The 18605-nt window shown below is 37.9% G+C and overlaps 2 protein-coding genes across 3 annotated transcripts; both read right to left on the bottom strand.

Annotated features, from left to right (window-relative positions):
• Positions 1-9: 9 nt before the first annotated feature.
• On the bottom strand, positions 10-6684 carry eef1a1a (eukaryotic translation elongation factor 1 alpha 1a). 2 transcript variants are annotated; one of them, XM_088934394.1, is made up of 9 exons: positions 6333-6684; positions 4613-4788; positions 4188-4367; positions 3797-4093; positions 3540-3690; positions 3192-3448; positions 2622-2856; positions 1008-1093; positions 10-334 (listed from the first exon to the last, which is right to left on the bottom strand). In XM_088934394.1, the coding sequence occupies exons 2-9, from the start codon at positions 4754-4756 to the stop codon at positions 320-322; spliced, it is 1365 nt and encodes a 454-aa protein (XP_088790520.1). In that variant the 5' UTR covers positions 4757-4788; positions 6333-6684; the 3' UTR covers positions 10-319. The 2 variants fall into 2 exon arrangements, with proteins under 2 accessions (XP_088790520.1, XP_088790519.1); XM_088934393.1 differs by having other exon boundaries at positions 924-1093; positions 6333-6680.
• Positions 6685-6937: 253 nt separating this feature from the next.
• slc17a5 (solute carrier family 17 member 5) lies at positions 6938-17146 on the bottom strand. Its single transcript, XM_088933554.1, has 11 exons — positions 16947-17146; positions 15031-15221; positions 14149-14382; positions 13826-13913; positions 13112-13198; positions 12847-12965; positions 11076-11237; positions 10635-10767; positions 9792-9939; positions 9165-9255; positions 6938-8858 (listed from the first exon to the last, which is right to left on the bottom strand). The coding sequence occupies exons 1-11, from the start codon at positions 17032-17034 to the stop codon at positions 8721-8723; spliced, it is 1479 nt and encodes a 492-aa protein (XP_088789680.1). The 5' UTR covers positions 17035-17146; the 3' UTR covers positions 6938-8720.
• Positions 17147-18605: the final 1459 nt, after the last annotated feature.

Raw genomic sequence — 18605 nt, 5'->3', positions numbered from 1 at the left:
ACAGTTGTACATTTACATTAAATTTTACTGAAAATTTCAAGAGCTTTTCTTTTTATATTGGACACCTTTATTTCCCACACCCTTGCAAAAGATGCACCACATTCAAGTTCTAGTTTCTGATGTGCACCCCCATTAACATGCTTTCTTTTCTCACCAACAAGCCATGATGGATATACTCCCCTCACCCATGCAGAGAGTGAATCAAGAAGATAGGCTTAAGCATTTGGACTGAAACAGCAGTCTTGAGTCAGTTGGGGGCAGGTAGTCTGGAGGCTTGCCTGACACTCATCTGTGAATTTTGTCTGTTTCTTAAATCCGTTTAAATGAGATTTTGCTGTAAAGGGAAAAGAAAGAAAACTCAAGTAACAACTCGGACTCTTTTAGAAGTTTAAACGGTTTTAATGTAATGTTGAAAGGCCCTTGCCCACAATAAATTAAGGTGCATGGAGCATCTGCCAATCAAGGTTTAGGAGTGCAAAAGTGCCACATAGCTTATAAAACAACATAAAGTGCACAGGATGGAAGCATGCGCTTGAGGAAAAAGAAAATCCATTAGAACAAAAGCTTTCAACTTGTCTGTCCAAACTTTTAATATCAGCTGCAGATAAACACCTGTTAATTGCAAACAAACACTAAAGCAAGACAAAGTCTGAGGACCTAAGTAAAATTGTGCACTGAAGCACACTATTTTCCTAATTCAGTTTAAATGAATTAAAACAATTTCTGCCACACATCTGTTGGTCATGTTGCTGTTCCCACTTAAAAGTACAGACTAAACAAAAATACTGCCACAATACAGATTGAAACTGATGGTCCACATAACATTTTGTTTTCCTTCTGATAGTTTTACGATGCATTGTAATAATTAACCAGTCTTTGACTATTAAACCGAAATGGCCAATTGAAATAAAGATTTCAGAGACCAGTCTTCCATGAAGTGCATCTGTGGTGGCAGCTAAACACAGCATTCATTTTGCCTTCTGAGCTTTCTGGGCAGACTTGGTGACCTTTCCAGTGGTAGACGCCTTCTTCTCCACAGCCTTGATGACACCCACAGCCACAGTCTGCCTCATGTCACGGACAGCAAAGCGCCCTGCGGGAGAGGAAGATGGCAAGTGGTACTTCGCCCTCAAGGAAGAACAACACTGAGCTAAAATATTGATGACTTTCATACCATCCTGTTATTTTACTGCCTTTCCATGCGGTATACAAAAATGCAATGTAATCGGGCATGTAACTACACTCAGAACAAGATGTAACAAGCTCTATATCATGTTAACAGTCTTTTTCTGTTGGGCATATGGTGGATCCAATTTTTTAAATTAAAATGGAGAGTGCAGAAACATTATTTTTTAAAGTTTTTGCAGCTACTAGAATCTGTATAAATATTTTAGAAAAATCATCCATTACCAGAAGTCTTGGCTCTTTTACATGTTTGAAGTTTTTCCTCGGGTCGTCTGTGATGTGACAGCCTTGCTGGATTAGTGGTCAGGTCTTAGACTCTTAACATTAAAGGCGTGGGTTCAAATCCCAGCTAAGACACTGCTTGTTGTTGAACTGCTAAACAAGGTACTTAATGTGAATTTTAATACCAATACCCCATCTGTAGAAATGGGGTCATATGCAAGTTGCTTTAGATAAAGGCATCAATAAAATATAAACACATTAATTTTTATATAATGATCTGGTGTCCAAATATTCACAGGAGGAAATGAATGATAATAAACAAATACACTATTATAAAAATAAAACCAAATCTAGCTTCTAAAATTCAATTAAAATCACATGTATACCATATTTTGAATTAATATATTTCCAGGCTGCATCTTTCCAGCATGGAAGGAAGACTATAAGATGAACTGACCTTAATTATATTCCAGAGTATTTCATATTTATATACAGCTATTGTAAAGTTATCCATCTTTTCATTTCAGTAAAGCACATACTATTTACAGTTCAAACACAGTGTGATCTTGTCAACAAATGCTGTTATTTTTACTTCACGTACAGTAGGTCTGCCCCACACACCTAAATAAGTCAATAAAACCTGTTTACTTTGTCTAAATGTAAAGTGCAATCACTCCCAAGTGCAAAGAACCAACTAACACAAAACATGAGCAAGAAATGCAGGATTTTATAACCTGATTTCTACAATTGTCCTGTGTCTCACTTTTTTTAATTGCATCTGTCATACCAAGACTACTTTTAAGTCCACCAAAAAGCTAAAGCATGAAAAGTGAAGCAAGACTGAATGCTCAGGATATCGCCCAACTTGAATATAATGTTTCCAGGTTGCATTTCAATTAAACAAAAGGTGTAATGAAAGAAAATACTGATATACCAGAATGTTTTTAAACAGATCTTATCTAAGAGTCTTTACAAAAAATAATTCAGGTGGGTAGCTGCGGCAGCATGCGTAGGCTGCAAAGGAACTAGTAATAGTAATAGGTTTATTCCATTCTGTAAAGAGAACAGCATTTCGGCCTATGGAGCCGAAACACCTGAAGAAGGCTCCACGGCCGAAATGTTGTGTTTTCCGTCTTGTCTTTTCAGCATGGAATAAACTTATTACTAGTTCTTTAGAATTTTTTTTCTAAAATAGTCATGATGTCTGTACTCACCCAGAGGAGGGTAGTCAGAGAAGCTTTCTACACACATTGGCTTTCCAGGGATCATGTCAACAATTGCAGCATCGCCAGACTTCAGGGATTTGGGGTTGTCTTCCAGTTTCTTGCCAGAACGACGGTCAATCTTCTCCTTCAGCTCAGCAAATTTACAGGCAATATGAGCAGTGTGGCAGTCAAGCACGGGAGCATAGCCAGCACTGATCTGACCAGGGTGGTTTAAAATGATCACCTAAAAATACATATACAGTATATATTACAACATTGAGATTGCTTGATTTTATCTGTGAGTCTGCACTGAAAAAAATCCAGGATGACACCAGATTTAGACTTACATAAGTACTGCATATACTTTAGATTGGCATATATTTTGCAAATACTCAAAATGACATTTAAATTGCAATAACCTGTCTTTTTTTCAATAATCATTTAAGCTTCATTATTTTGTATTTTACACGTTCATGCTTGTAATATGTAATCTGCCAATTTCAAAAACGGCAAATTTATGTGCATGTGTTTAATTTTATTTTCCAGATAAAATAGCCGGTCGCTTATGGACAACCCCACCTGTGCAGTGAAGTTGGCAGCTTCCATGGGGGGGTCATTCTTGCTATCTCCGGCAACGTTTCCGCGGCGGATGTCCTTGACAGACACGTTCTTCACGTTGAAGCCAACATTGTCCCCCGGGAGCGCCTCGGACAGGGCCTCGTGGTGCATCTCGACAGATTTCACTTCAGTGGTGACGTTGACCGGCGCGAAGGTCACGACCATACCCGGCTTCAGGACCCCCGTTTCGACGCGCCCCACGGGCACAGTTCCAATGCCTGGGAAGGCCGAAGAGCATGTGGGTTAAGGAACGGACTGCCACTCTGTCCTTTTGACACCTTGCTTTACACAGAAACCAACAGTTCTCACCTCCAATTTTGTAGACGTCCTGTAAAGGCAACCGCAGGGGCTTATCAGTTGGGCGTGTGGGTGGCTGGATGGCGTCCAGGGCTTCTAGAAGAGTTGTGCCTGAAGCATTACCATCTTTACGGGTGATCTTCCAGCCCTTGAACCATGTCATCTTTAAGTGAAAAGAAAGAGGTGTTCAAAAATCACAAAGGGTATTCCAAGCAATGTGTCCTAAGATGGGCTACACCAGACAGCCAAGTAAGCTCCAGCTGACTTACATTAGGGCTCGATTCCAGCATGTTGTCTCCATTCCACCCAGAGATGGGCACAAAAGCCACAGTGTCGGGGTTGTAACCTATCTTCTTGATGTAAGTGCTGACTTCCTTGACAATTTCTTCGTACCTCTTCTGGCTGTATGGCGGCTCAGTGGAATCCATCTTGTTAATGCCAACAATCAGCTGTTTGACACCCAGGGTGTAGGCCAGCAGGGCGTGCTCGCGGGTCTGGCCATTCTTTGAAATACCAGCTTCGAACTCCCCAACCCCCGCTGCAACAATGAGGACAGCGCAGTCTGCCTGTAAAAGCGAGGCGGCGACAAAGAGGGGTGATCTGAGCTGTTGTTGTCTGGTCACTTGTCATGGCGGTTATTGATAACACAGTTGTACAAACCTGCGATGTACCGGTGATCATGTTCTTAATGAAGTCCCTATGCCCGGGGGCATCAATGATGGTCACGTAGTACTTGCTGGTCTCAAACTTCCACAGGGAGATGTCGATGGTGATGCCCCGCTCACGCTCAGCCTTCAGCTTGTCCAACACCCAAGCGTACTTGAATGAGCCTTTGCCCATCTACAAACCAATTAGCATATGATAAGCTATTTAAACCAGGCATGTAACAAGTGCTTCAGCAACACCATGCGGCACTATTAAAAATAATCTAGTTTATTGGAACAAGGTTACCTGGGCTTAATATCACTACACCTGTCTGGAAAAGTACAGTAATCCCATGGTCTGCAAGTTCAGAATAGAGCCTACCATACCAGACTTTCTAATTTTTAAAACTGTAGGAAGGTGTTCTGAAACCGTGAACATACCTCGGCAGCTTCCTTCTCAAACTTCTCAATGGTTCTCTTGTCGATGCCACCACACTTGTAAATGAGATGGCCAGTGGTGGTCGACTTGCCAGAGTCCACATGGCCAATCACTACAATGTTGATGTGAGTCTTTTCCTTTCCCATTGTGAATTTTTAATGATACTAAACAATAGAATCTACAACACAAGATTTACATAAGGTTACACATTTGAATACAAAATACCCCACAACTATACACAGACCATAACTACAGCAGCTTTAACAGGTGTCATGCATACTAAGAACATGTATACTATAGTGTAATACTATGGACATGTATAGTATAGCGCCTGTGGCCAGAAGGTTGCTGGTTCAAATCCCACAGCTGGCAGAAGAATCCTACTCTGTTGGGGCCCTTAGCAAGTCCCTTAACCCCAACTGCTCCGGGGGTGCTGTACAGTGGCTGACCCTGCGCTCTGACCCCAAATTTCTCTCCCTGTCTGTGTCTCATGGAGAGCAAGCTGGGGTATGTGAAAAGATGAATTCCTAATGCAAGAAATTGTACAGGGCTAATAAAGGGATGTTATGTTAATTGTACTGTATGCCAGCATTAATATCTTACTTGTAACCACAGTCTCTGGCATCTGAGCATTTTCTGAACAGCACTACTACTCAAGTTCAGCAGCCAAGTCCTTGGCACAAGATTGCATCAGACTGCTCCACCCAGACTGCTTTGCGTTTCTCCGGAGATGGGCAATTATTCGTCATTTCTACTTCGCACTCCACGGATTTCTATCTGTGTACAAAGTGGATGAGCATTTTGTAGCACTGTGCATCTGTCAATGTTCCCTCCATTTTGTAGGAAATCTCCAGTGCCTTGATAAAGCAGCCATTATAGACGTATACTGTACATGCTCACATTACACAACAGAGGGATAAGGCAGACATGCTCATCTTACACCAACACAATTAAAAAAAACAAATTAGGGTATTCATTCCTGTAACTGGAAATAATCGAGTATGGGTGTCGCTTCTATTAAGAATTAAGAAAACATTTAAATCGGTAACAAAACATCAGTTTATATTATATATTTCACAAATGCTTCCAACAGCCAGATCCTGCTGAATAGGCAACTGACAAACGTCTGGATTATATTTATGTATTTCTATGTGGTATTTATTTTAAAATCTGCAACCTCGTTTTAAAACGTAGCTGTCCCCCTCGAGCCTATTTATATAAATATAAATGCAACATATAATGTCTTTAGGCATAGTCGGTTTATTATAATAAAAAACGGGCAATTGCAATTAAAAAAAAACACCTTAATTGTGTGAAATTCTAATTTGATGCTCTGAACCACTACAAAGAAATCAAATATCAACCATAACGATACGGAACGGCTTAAGCCAATGAAACATTAGGAGGCTGCAAATGAAGGTTATAAACTGCTGTGAAGGGCGACAGTCCCATAATTGAGATGTCTGAGGATTACCCCTCCCCCCCATCGCCGCCATATTCTCCTCTCATTCAATGCTCAAAGGCTGTTATTTATTAACGCAATGTGTGTTTCTAACTTAATAACCATCTCAGAAATCCAGACGTTTTAACACATGCATCGCAATCGTGAATACACCGTGCATCTGGCTCATTTCCAGCCCAGCATGCCGCCCAGCGCCAAAGAAAAGACGAGGGTTTCACAGTAAACAAAGATGCTGCAATTATCATTCCAGAACGTCCTACCTGCCTCCAGCTTGTGCGTGCTCGTTGCGGAAAAGAGCGAGCGCCGCCGCTGATCCGTTTATATTTCTGTCGGGAGGGGGTACAGCAATTGTCGTCAGGACTGAAATTTCTAATACCCCCTCTTAGCCAGGACAGAGCATCTTTAGGGACGGTGAGAAAACATTTAAGAGTAGCGTTACTGTAGTCGTTAGAAGGGCAAACATCATCGGTAAACAAACAAAAAAAAAACTATCATTTTTGTCTCTGTTCTGTTGCTAGGATGCTAATGGGGATGTTCAGCAGGTGGATGCAGAGTAGGTTTGAGGATATATTTAGTGAAAGTACCGTGTAACTTGTGAGTAGTCCCCTTGCTAGGTGTCTCTAGTGTTCGTCTAGTCTCCTTAGTTTCATGGCACGCAAAAAAATAGCCATGGTGTTTAACAAGCCCTGATTGATTTCGTTATGACAACAAACTTTCAGTTATACATGCGGTTCAGAAACGATTTTTTTTTAAAGTTCAATATAGATCATGAAATATTGTGTAGAGAATGAAAGGTTTTCACAGCAGGTGCCATAAAATTTATATGATTTATGATAAATTCATACAGTTCGCTAAGCACCCTACGTTTTGGTGATAACACAACACTTTTATTAAATAGTACAACTCAACCACACATAAAAATAAGCGTACATAATTAGAAAGAGTTTTACATTTTAAAGTGATCAATTCCAAGAATCCTTTTTCTGGTGATGAAGAGATACTCACACATGTACATTAGTTTTAACATTTGTCACAAAATAAAATATACCAGTAATTTGTATTTAATGATACAAATTATTATATTCGTAACAAAGTTTTTTTATTTCCCTTGCAACTTAATATATCATGTTAAACTGACTTGCTCCATTCAGCACTGTACATGTTCCTGTACAAATAAAGTGCTTTTATTTATTTGTGATTAAAGTTAAGAATATTAATATTTGTACAAAAAGGATGTCTCAATGTGATATACTTCACATTCCCATTACATACTAAAAGCTTATTAATAGAAGTACAGAAAGGTTTTTAGAATTCACTACAATAACATTTCTTAACCTACTGTACTAAAAACATAATTTAAAAATATTTAGGAAAAAAGGGGCTAAGCTGTGCCACTTCTTTTTTTAGAATGTCAGCTTTTTTAAAGTAGAGCAAAACTTCATAAAGTTCGACTTTTTGTTGCTGTTAAAGCAGTAACTTATCACAACAAATAATAGTTGTAACTTTTACGAAATGGAAATAAAAAAGGAAACAATGTGTAGAATTAAAAAAAAAATCAATAAAATCAAGCCAAACATCTGGTTTGAAAAATAAACCACTTTTTTAGTTATGTCATTGCTTCTTTGCTGACAAATTACTTTCATACAGCTACTGTAGCTAATTAATATTTCTAAATAATGCGTTTTATAGTGTTCATTTGTCCCCTTTCTATCTTGCATTTAGGAATATGGGTCATATTCTAATTTCCTTCACAAGCACATGACTGTGAAAAGATATCTCGTCTGCAGATATCAAATCTGACTGGCATTAATATCCCAAATATCCAAGAATCATGCTTTCAGATATATTACACTGAATAAAGGCACTGAATAAAATTTCTAAATACAGTACTTAAAATCCAAATATTAACAAATAGGAAACTGTAACTCACTAGTTCCCCACTTTACTACGTTAACAATGTTTTAGAAAATCCTTGGGATTTTGCTATAAAACACAAATAGTATAAAACCCAAGGAAATGGCAATTGTGCAGTTTCACTAGAATATACAATACTTTCTTCAAAGAACAAATCTTGCTCAGGAAACCCACACTTGATGATAAACTGCCACCGGCAGTCAATATTAATCTTCAGGTGGGTCGCTGCGTCAGCATGCGTAGGCTGCAAAGGAAAAAGTAATACGTTCATTCCATGCTGAAAAAAAGAAGAAAGAGAACACCTGAAGAAGGCTCCACAGTCGAAACGTTGTGTTTTCTTTCTTCTTTTTTTCAGCATGGAATAAACGTATTACTTGTTCCTTTGCAATATTAATCTTCTTCTGCCCCCTCAAGAAACTAGTCTGAATTAAACATACATAATTAATAAAAATAATGTCAAAGATATACACAAATCAAACAATAACATGCCTTTCAGTATCTTTAGTTTTAGTTGACGCACAAAGGTGGCTTGATTTGTGTCAGCAAATATTTGAAAATCTAACACTCATGTCTCACTAAATTCGGTGCAAGGACAAAATCCTGAGTAACATGTTTAAACAAGATTGGACAACAATGAAATAATTTGGCGATTTTGAGCAGAACAGAAAAAAGCATATCACATTGGTCAGCGCAGTCTCCTGATTTCGGTAGAAAGTGCTTCATTTTCCGAGAGCTTAGCTGCCATGTGAGTGAAAACCTGGAACTGCCCAACCCTGGACCACTCCTTTACCAAAACAGGTGAAAAATACTGCACCAAACACATTGATAGCAGCAGAGATGTAGAAGACAGTCTGCCATTCTGGGATAGTGTTCTGCAATAAAGTACAAAACAATGTCTTACTGTATATCAGCATTCACAGAAGCAAAGATTATTGCAAAAGCATAACTTCTAGATTAAAAAATCCTTCTCTTTTAGCCAGTTTCCATCTGTCACTTTTCATTGCAATGTGTTTACTGAATGCTTTAAATAAACATTGGAAATAATGAATAGAAAGTAGAAATGTTATTTCGAGTGTTGCCACATAATCTTAAATAATGAAACTAAAATAGTTCTGTAAAGGCTTTTTACACTGTTAAAAGAGAAAGAAAATACTTCTATGCCAATTCAAGAGACTTACAGAATGTGTAAGGGCTCTGCCTATAACTGGTCCAACCATTCCAGGGATAGTTGCAAATGTATTGGTAATTCCAAGTAATATCCCAGCATAACTAATAAGACAAAAACAGATCAAACTTCTACAAGGAAATTGCGACTATATACAACGCCAAGAAAATGTAATAATTCAAATGTATCACTTCTTTGTGCGATACATGAAGATTAGATTATGAAAGTCTTAAATAAAGATATCTAGTTACTAGTACTAATAATTTAAAACTAAAAAACACAAGAATACAGACCAGCCTAGGGGGTTCACAAACGTTTTCTCAGCACTGTACAATACTTCAATTTATGTACCATTAAGACCTTTAGGGAGTTCATTTTCTTTGAGGACATGTGCATCATGTGTCAACATCCACAAGTACAATTAATAATCAAATTTATAAACAACTTCAAAAACACATACATTTTCTATATTTCTGTGTTAAATAAGAGAAAGGAAAAATATATACATTTTAAATATTTTAATAAATTAGTATTACCCTAGGGCAAATGAACAGATAGAAACCAAAAGCAGCAGAGGTTAACTGAAGGTTTCTTTAGTAAAACCACGTTGAAGAAGAATGAGTGTGGAAGATTTGCTTACGATGGTGCAATATCCAGGTGATTTATACTAAAGCCTGATGCAGAGATCCCACCCAAGGCAGAGGAGATTGTCAGAAAAGTCACGGCCAGGATATAATTACAGCCTGTATACCCTGCACACACCAGAAATACAGCTGGTCCAATCATTCCTAAAGAAAAAAAAATATGCTTGGTGAATGGTTTCTTTATAAAGATCTCATGTCAGTGATCCTTAAATTTAGGAGAAGCAAATGACTTAATTCGACCGACCAAGGAACACTTTAAATGCCCAGTTATTAGCACAACATTGTTACCCATCTTAAAAGCTCAATCATTTTGTTAATTAACTGTAATAATTGTTTATTGAGCTACATTCTTCTCATGTACATATGTTATCAATTCACTGTAATTAGCATGCATTTATCAAGGGTCACTCAAAACCCCCAAAGCAATACCTACTGTACAGTATATATCAACTTCAGTCCACTGTAAGTAAGCCACAAAGTGCACCAACATCAAAAAGGCCTAGATCAAGTCACTAGCTGAATGTGACCTAGACTCCCAACACACTGTTCACCGGGAATGACAACAGCCAATTAATAGGCATATTAAATGGTTTATTGAGAATTGTAAGTTACGGTAAATTGGCTTGGTTGAAGCCAAATAATAGCATTTCCGAATTGGGTGAGAAGGTAAAATTGGCAACTCTAAAGTAATTCATGGTAAAAACATCTGCTATATAAGTATCTGAAGCATCTTCATATCACACACAGCAATGCTGATAGCAAGTTGTATTTATCAGGGTGGACAGGCTTTGGAAATCACAGGAGCTCTCCAAGAACAACAATATTTCTGTGCAACTAACCGATCAATGAGAAGCACTTGCGCACTCTTACAGTGGAAACCATCCATGTTTCTCTCAAGTAATCTGCAAGCTGACCACCTAGAAGTGCCAATATCCAACAGCCCAAATATGGCAAAGCAGACAAGAATCCATTCTGTATGGGAAAAAATGGTGTTAATTACATATTGACATTCAGCAAAAAATAAATTAATAATATTTGTACTATACATTATAAATAAAAACCAAGCATTTGTTTACAATTAACATGCTGACACTATAAAAAATGTTTCATCATTAAGGTTTTATCAATCAAATCTTCAAAGTGTACAATGTATAATTAACAAAAAGCCCTAGTTCTACTGGAATTATCTAATGAAATAACAGCAATAAATTTATAGAGGTAACAGATGTTATTTTTAGACAAAGGTAAAAAAACCCAGGCTTGTTTCAAAAAGTCCTAACCTCTTGAATGTTGAATCCTAGAACGTTTTTCATGTAGGTGGGTAGTAAGGTCAGCAGAGTGTAGAAAGTCCAGTTGTAAGAAAAATGAGCTACAACAATGGCCCACAGTGGCACAGACGTCAATAATGACCTCCAGGGAATGTGTTTAGTTGAGGGAGACAGCTGAGAAGGGAAAACAACACAAAATAATATATGACTCATGAATAAAACTGCTAGGAAATACTAATTTAACACTGTGGGCAACAACAGAGGATCACATAAAGGTTAATTCCACGCTGAAAAGTAGAAAGAAGAAACGACAGCAAGGTATTTAATTTCAAACAGGCTACGTTCAACCAAATTAAAGTTTTCAGAACATTGACTAGACAGTTAATTAGTAAAAAGATTAGTAAAAGATAGGAGAGAATAACTGGAACGTGTTTTACAGGATTAATCTTGCTGCGGATTTAGAATATGCCCAAAGGTTAGGAAAACAATGTTAAGAATTCATCAAAGGCCCTGAATCAGATGCATTAGGAAAGGTCTAATGAAGAAAACAGTAATAACATCTGCACAAGGAGGTCACTTCAGAAGCTAATAAAAGAGTCAGAGAAAATGGGTCTGCTTTGAAAGAGGAAAATAGAATAGCCAAAAGGCAGTTTGAAAAAGAGCATCGCTACCTGTTTTCTTCCCAATATCGAAGCAGGGAAGTATTAAGAAGGGATTAATGTGTATAAAACTGAAGGGGTGAATGAGTGGACAACAAGATGTTGCAGATAATACCTAATAACTTCATCACCAATGTCTTTACTAATGAAGCCGTTTCACATATGCCCACTGGTAAATAACCACGGAACATTCCAGATTATGGTACTGCAAATGTTAAAGAAATTACACCTTGTATAGTAATTTGAGTCACTGGATACAAACCTAAGGATTCTTGACAATATCAGTGAGACTGGAAGAAAACTAATATAACATGAAAAAAGTGAATATATGGAACCAGGTAAGCACAGGCCAGTAACCTTGACATATGAAACATGTAAAATGTTGGAGACCATTAGGGCAACCTATAACCATATCTGACCAGGAACATATTAGCCAACCTGGGATCTATAGTAGGACATTTTGTTTAACAAGTCTTTTTTTGTAGAAGAAGAAACAACAAAACAAATGGACACAAGAATTGAGAACTAGAATTGTCTACAAAAAATGTTGCATATAGGTAAGAAAAAAAACAAGACAAACTGTAGGAGGTGCACAATAAAAAAGTATTAATTGTTAGAAGAACCTAGAAGCTGCTGGTGAATCACCACTCTAGGGATTGAGACAATGCAAAGAATCGATGAAAAAGAAAACCAGAATGTATGGTTGAACAGCCAAGGGAGGAATACAAGTAAAGAGACGTTACATAGAAACTGTACAATACATAAGACTTTGGAGTATTGCACACAGTAATGGATGACACATGAAGGGAGATCTGAATGAGGTCTTTATACTTATAATGCAAATATATAAAGCAGACCGCAATATTTATTTCTAGTTAATTCAATAATTAGAATGTGGAGACAAATAGAAACTGGTTGGACTGGATTATCAGGACATGTAGTAGAGCTGGAGATTCTGGGGATGTTCAAGTCTGTGCTTGACACTGTAATAGATATACTGAGAAGGATGGAGTTACCTGTACTCATCATCATCATCATCATCATCTTTTTTTAGGTTCTTACATAACTCATTAACAATAGGCCTCTCATCATGTACAGTTTTCATAAGCAATTCATTTCATTACCTCATTTTTTAAAGATAACATTATGTATGCCTTCTCTTTCTCAGATATTCTTCTGTGTGTTTCAGGTGTGTTGCTAACTAACAATGTCCACAATATAAACCACAGCACCCCAACTGCTCCTGCAAACACCAGGGAGACAAAACAAGATGTTTCAAGTACAGGCAAAATGACATATTACATCACTTAGGAAATAAATGTATTCCTCAAGAATTTCCCATACAATGACATGCAATCTCTGGAAGGTCTAATGTCATGGCAGACTTACCAAATATATAAAAGACATACGTCCAGTCCATATAAAAGCAAATTAACCCAGAAAGAGGAAGTGACACTACTGTACCCAGCTGCGCACCTGTAAAAACAAGTTTATTCAAATGAAAAGATGACAAATTAAGCTAAAAATAAAAACTATGCATAGGCCTAGCATTATACTGAAAGTTTATTAAGTGAAACATTCATATTAAAATATCTGTAGATGTTACAGCTTAAGTATTTAATTATACTTAGAGACATCAGAGACTTTTAAATGCATTTACAATTAATAATAATTGCTTACACTTATATAGTGCTTTTCTGGACACTCTGGAAACAAAGCACTTTACAGGTAATGGGAATCCACTGCACCACCACCAGTGTGCAGCCCCACCTGGATGATGCGACGGCAGCCATAGTGCGCCAGAACGCTCACCACACATCAGCTATTAGTGGGGAGGAGAAGAGAGTAATGAAGCCAATTCATAGATGGGGATTATTAGGAGACCATGATTGGTAAGGGCCACTGGGAAATTTGGCCAGGACACCGGGGTTACACCCCTACTCTTTTCGAGAAACACCCTGGGATTTTTAATGACCACAGAGAGTCAGGACCTCGGTTTTACGTCTCATCCAAAGGACGGCGCCTTTTTACAGTACAGTGTCCCCATCACTATACTGGGGCATTAGGACCCACATGGACCGCAAGGTGAAGAACCTGCCTTACCCGTGTATGATATAGTGAGGAGTCTGCTTCTCTCCAGAGGAGGAGCCCATGATGACCACATGGCATGCATAGCAGGAAACGTTACTCCCTAGTGTGCACAACAAAGTCGTTCATTATCAGAAAAAAAGGGAGCACAGTTCTAAGTAATCTACATATTCAAAGACATCCTTGCATGTTCAGTGTGCAAGAAACTTCAAACCCATTGATACACTGCACTTGTCCTAACTATTCTGTTTTCTCACCATAGAGAGCCACATACCAACCTACTAGCTTACTTTCAGCAACAGAGTTTTGCAACAAAGTTTTCAAAAAAATAAGCATACCTCACCAATACCCTCTAGAACTCGAACTGCAATGAGGTATCCAGCCCCCAGATTTGCAGCAAGAGGTGTAAGCAGTGTAAGTATAGCTGTTCCCAGAATGCCAATCCCAAGGAACCACTTGGCTCCGTATTTTCTGGCAAGGTATCCCCCGGGAATTTGGGTGAAAATGTATCCATAGAAGAAGGAGCTGAGGATCCAGCCCTGGGTATCCGAGTCCCAGTTGTACACATTTGCCTGTCACAAAACAGAAAAACATTGGTATTATTAAAATAAGCTTCAAATGTTACAAATGAACAACAGCTAGCAGAAGGAGAGGATAATATCATACAGAAGAGCATCAATTACTTATATTAACATGGTTAATTTGTGAAGCACTTTTAATGGAACAATCTACTGTTGCATCTTTTTATTGGAATACACATTTGTACGATCATTGAACTTTTCTGAGTGAACCCTATGCCAAGCTGGCTTTTACATTATAATAGAACAAGTAATAGGTTTATTCCATGCTGAAAAAAAGAAGAAAGAAAACGTTTCGGCTGTGGAGCCTTCTTTACATTATAATAGTTTGCCAAATTATGAAAATGCTAGAGAGATTAAATACAAACATGGTAAGCCACCCTGAAAGAAAGAATGAAAGACCAAATTATTAAAAATAGTATGTTCTGTCGGCAAATGGCAAAAAAGAAATTTACCTAAAGCGAAGAGCTGTAGCAAGAAGTGCAAACCAAATCAAACCACAGAAAAAAATAATCTCTGTGCAGTCATAGTAAGGATTTTCCTTTTGTTTTACCTAAGAGCTCTGTCCTAAACTGTTTTCCGTCTTGTTTCATCTCCCTGCTTAACCGGGCACATGCAGAAGGGACTGTAATGGCTACCAACCGTCTTGTTGTGTGGAGGGGGACTGGACCCAGCATGTCCTTGACACGCTTGGGAGCTGGAATTGCTGACCGTGGTGTTGTCCAGCATGTCCACCATGGCCACACTCAGGTTGACGCGCAGTGCGTACGCCACAAAGAACGCATAGCTGGACAGGACGGCAAGGCTACAGCGTGACGAGCAGCATAGCGGCGCTGAAAGAGAAAAGAAAATGCACGGAAACTGTGCAGCATCCACCTGGATGATGCGACGGCAGCCATAGTGCGCCAGCGTGCTCACCACACATCAGCTATCAGCGGGGAGAAGTAGTAATGAAGCCAATTCATAGATGGGGATTATTAGGAGGCCATGATTGGTAAGGGCCAATGGGAAATTTGGCCAGGACACCGGGGTTACACCCCTACCCTTTTCGAGAAGCGCCCTGGGATTTTTAATGACCACAGAGAGTCAGGACCTCAGTTTTACGTCTCATCCGAAGGACGGCGCCTATTTACAGTATAGTGTCCCCATCACTATACTGGGGCATTAGGAACCACATAGACCGCAGGGTGAGCACCCCCTTCTTGCCCCACTAATACCACTTCCAGCAGCAACCTTAGTTTTTCTCAGGAGGTCTCCCATCCAGGTACTGACCAGGCTCACACCTTCTTAGCTTCAGTGGTTTGCCAGTTGCGAGTTGCAGAGTGATATGGCTGCTGGCTCATATTAGCCAATAGTGCTGTGGTTTTTGAATGAACTAGCTGCAGGTTGCGTTAACATTTTATCACACAAGAACAGTCCAGCTCTAAATCGGAGATCTGCTGATTTGGAAATAATAGTTCCTTCCACGCAGTATAAACAAGAAAATAAACACTTATTATTTATCTATGGTGGCAACTTTCACTATAGCTAGATTATAATGAAAATGTAGTATAGGATGATCTGAATACACCTTCTAGTATCCAGTGATATTACCATAGCTTTTAAAATTTGACAAGTAATGGCTTTTTTATAAGTATGGCATTAAAAAAATACCCATTTAACATTAATGTCTGCCTTTAATAAATTAGCAATTTAAAAAAGTCCTCATTTCCCGACACACAATGCTTAAATTTGTCATTTTTAATCGTAACGTTACATTGCGGTGAATACGTGTTTACCAGATATTGTATGACATTATAAGGAAACATTGTGCAGTTCATAGAATTGTCAAACTATGAAATGCAAAAAGAAAAGTTTTTGGTAAGCACACAACAAAAGCAATAGTTTATACCGTTTTGGAAGTTATTGGTTTTCTATTTGCGAACCTAATACAAATATTTACATCTAAACACTGTAAACAGTTCCTTGATTGTTTTCAAGACTAAAGCATGTTATGAAAATATAAATTTATCCAGGAATTGGAAAAGCTTCATTCCATGCGGAGAGGTAAAGAAAATAAACACTACGTTTCGCCTGTGGATCGAATTTTATATAAATGTATAGACGTGCAGAGAAGAGTTGCTATTTTCTGTGAAACAAGTTGAACCAGTCAGCTGTTTGGGTTCAGACGAAAAGGGATGTTACAAACAATAGGCATGCGATACAAGATCATATCCTTATTTTACGTCTCTTCAAAAGAAACCCAACAATTCTTATTACATGCACCTTCTTACTTAAAACGTTAATATTGTTCAGGTAATAAACGTTGTAATACATTATCAATTGTGTAACTATTTGTACAATACCGCGTTTACAATGCAACACACAAAAATATTAAAATATTGTATAGACTTAAACGAGGAAGCAAATCAAAAATTAATGCAACACGCCTTAATACCTACTTTATTAAGCAACGAACATCTACACATTTTACTTAGTGTATATGAACACCATAAACAATGTGCACGTCAAAATAGAAAAACACAAGTTAAAACTTGCAAAACACAAAAACTTCATACCTTTCTCAACTTTAAGAAAAGGCTTGTTTCCATGCAACAGAGGATGCTCATTGTCATCTGTTTCACTGTCCGACCCAGAATAATTCATTTTATCTCACAAAAACAATTATATACCCACTTCATCCAAACACAAAGCAACTCTTCACACACTGTCCGAAGCTATACACAACATCTTCGCTAATGACACTTAAATGCTGACTGGCCAGAGTTGCACCAGGAAGTAGAAACGGTAGAGACCTCGTGAACGCGCACGCTCGTCTCGGGGTCGTTTTGTAAGACGTACGCGTAACCAACACGACTTCGCTGGGGAAGAAGATGGTGTAAAGAGATGCATATATCATCTGCCCGTGGAGCTCCTTAATTAGATATCTTGCTGAAAATTACTCCAAGTTTAAAGATGAAAGCGAACATAAAGTCTATAAATATCACTAATATTGCTAAAGTTAATTATAAAACGGTAAATAAAGACTTGCTGTCGAATAGGTCGGAGGCCTGAGCAGATTTGGAGTGTAATGTTTTTGATTTTATACAAAATAAGGCTAGAAATAAAAAATGATCCCTTTGTTTGTGGAATCGACGATTCTACTCTATATGTTTCCATATGCCCCCCCCCCTCCATTTAAAGTAACACAAACACAGCATCACTATTTCAATGATAAGATTAATACTGGAAGATTCCAAGGACAATTTTAGGGACCACATGGGATATTTCTAAGGATGTGCCAGGGGAATTAGCCCCTAAAAATAAGCATTCTTTGAAAACTATGCAAAAAATAAGCAAAGTTTGCAAATATAGAAGACCAACACTAGACCAAAATCTAGAAAGCTCCCCACAGGTTTGGCACCAGCAGACATTGTTAGTTGCAATGAAATTACATAAATGTCAGAACCCAACACAGTACTTTCATAATATAATGGCTGAACATGAAAGCTGGAATGACATTTGAATAATGTGATTACTACAAGATATCAATCCCAGTTTTATTTTCAACAATTGCATAACCAAAATTAAATGACAACATGAGCTTAGTCCCATGAAATTAATCAAACACTCAGACTGTCATTATGAAAAATAACATTCCTATAGAAATTTCCCATTTCTCAATATATCGTAATATATAGGTTATTATATAAGGGTCTCCAAGGGCCACAATATTCTCTTTCAGTCTTCCAAAAATACATGCACATAATAGAAGGGATCGGAATAGTATCTTATCAGAAGCTCATTTATATATAATTTTGGTAAATGTGAAAGATGTATCTCAAGCAACAAAAATGAAATTTGAAAGGCCAATATTTGTATGTAAAAAAGCACTTGCAAAGCTGCAAAGATTTTAACTGTTGACAATGAATGCTGGCAGTTTACATAACTTTAGCCTAACACAAACATTAAGGAAAAGTGCCTGGATATCTAAGAGTAGTACCACAGATATTGCATGTATAAAACGTTCAGTTAAAACTGTTATAACTACAGTATAGTGGGTTTTTGTCCCATTAAAATGGCACTTTTGCAATGACAAGCTATCTAGCCAAAATGCAAATTAGAACTATGGAAATGGTCTCTGTGATATTTGCATCTCATACTCTGTGACTATTACATTTAAACTGTTAGAAATGGCTGAATTAAAATGAAACAAATAAGTGAATTGAAAATTTCAA

The sequence above is a fragment of the Atractosteus spatula genome, chromosome 15, assembly GCF_055471065.1.
Source record: "Atractosteus spatula isolate fAtrSpa1 chromosome 15, fAtrSpa1.hap1, whole genome shotgun sequence".
Classification (NCBI taxonomy): domain Eukaryota; kingdom Metazoa; phylum Chordata; class Actinopteri; order Semionotiformes; family Lepisosteidae; genus Atractosteus; species Atractosteus spatula.
The sequence above is the reverse complement of the archived record's forward strand: the minus strand, read 5'-3'. Positions and strand labels throughout refer to the sequence as shown.

Coding starts and splice junctions, on each gene's coding strand:
- slc17a5 (XM_088933554.1), bottom strand. CDS start 17,034: ATGAATTATTCTGGGTCGGACAGTGAAACAGATGACAATGAGCATCCT. Junction 12,966..13,111: donor GTATGTCTTTTATATATTTG/GTAAGTCTGCCA, acceptor TGGTGTTTGCAG/GAGCAGTTGGGGTGCTGTGG. Junction 11,238..12,846: donor TGTTATCTTTAAAAAATGAG/GTAATGAAATGA, acceptor TTCCCTTCTCAG/CTGTCTCCCTCAACTAAACA.
- eef1a1a (XM_088934393.1), bottom strand. CDS start 4,756: ATGGGAAAGGAAAAGACTCACATCAACATTGTAGTGATTGGCCATGTG. Junction 2,857..3,191: donor CTGCCAACTTCACTGCACAG/GTGGGGTTGTCC, acceptor ATGTATTTTTAG/GTGATCATTTTAAACCACCC. Junction 1,094..2,621: donor CTCTGACTACCCTCCTCTGG/GTGAGTACAGAC, acceptor CCTCTCCCGCAG/GGCGCTTTGCTGTCCGTGAC.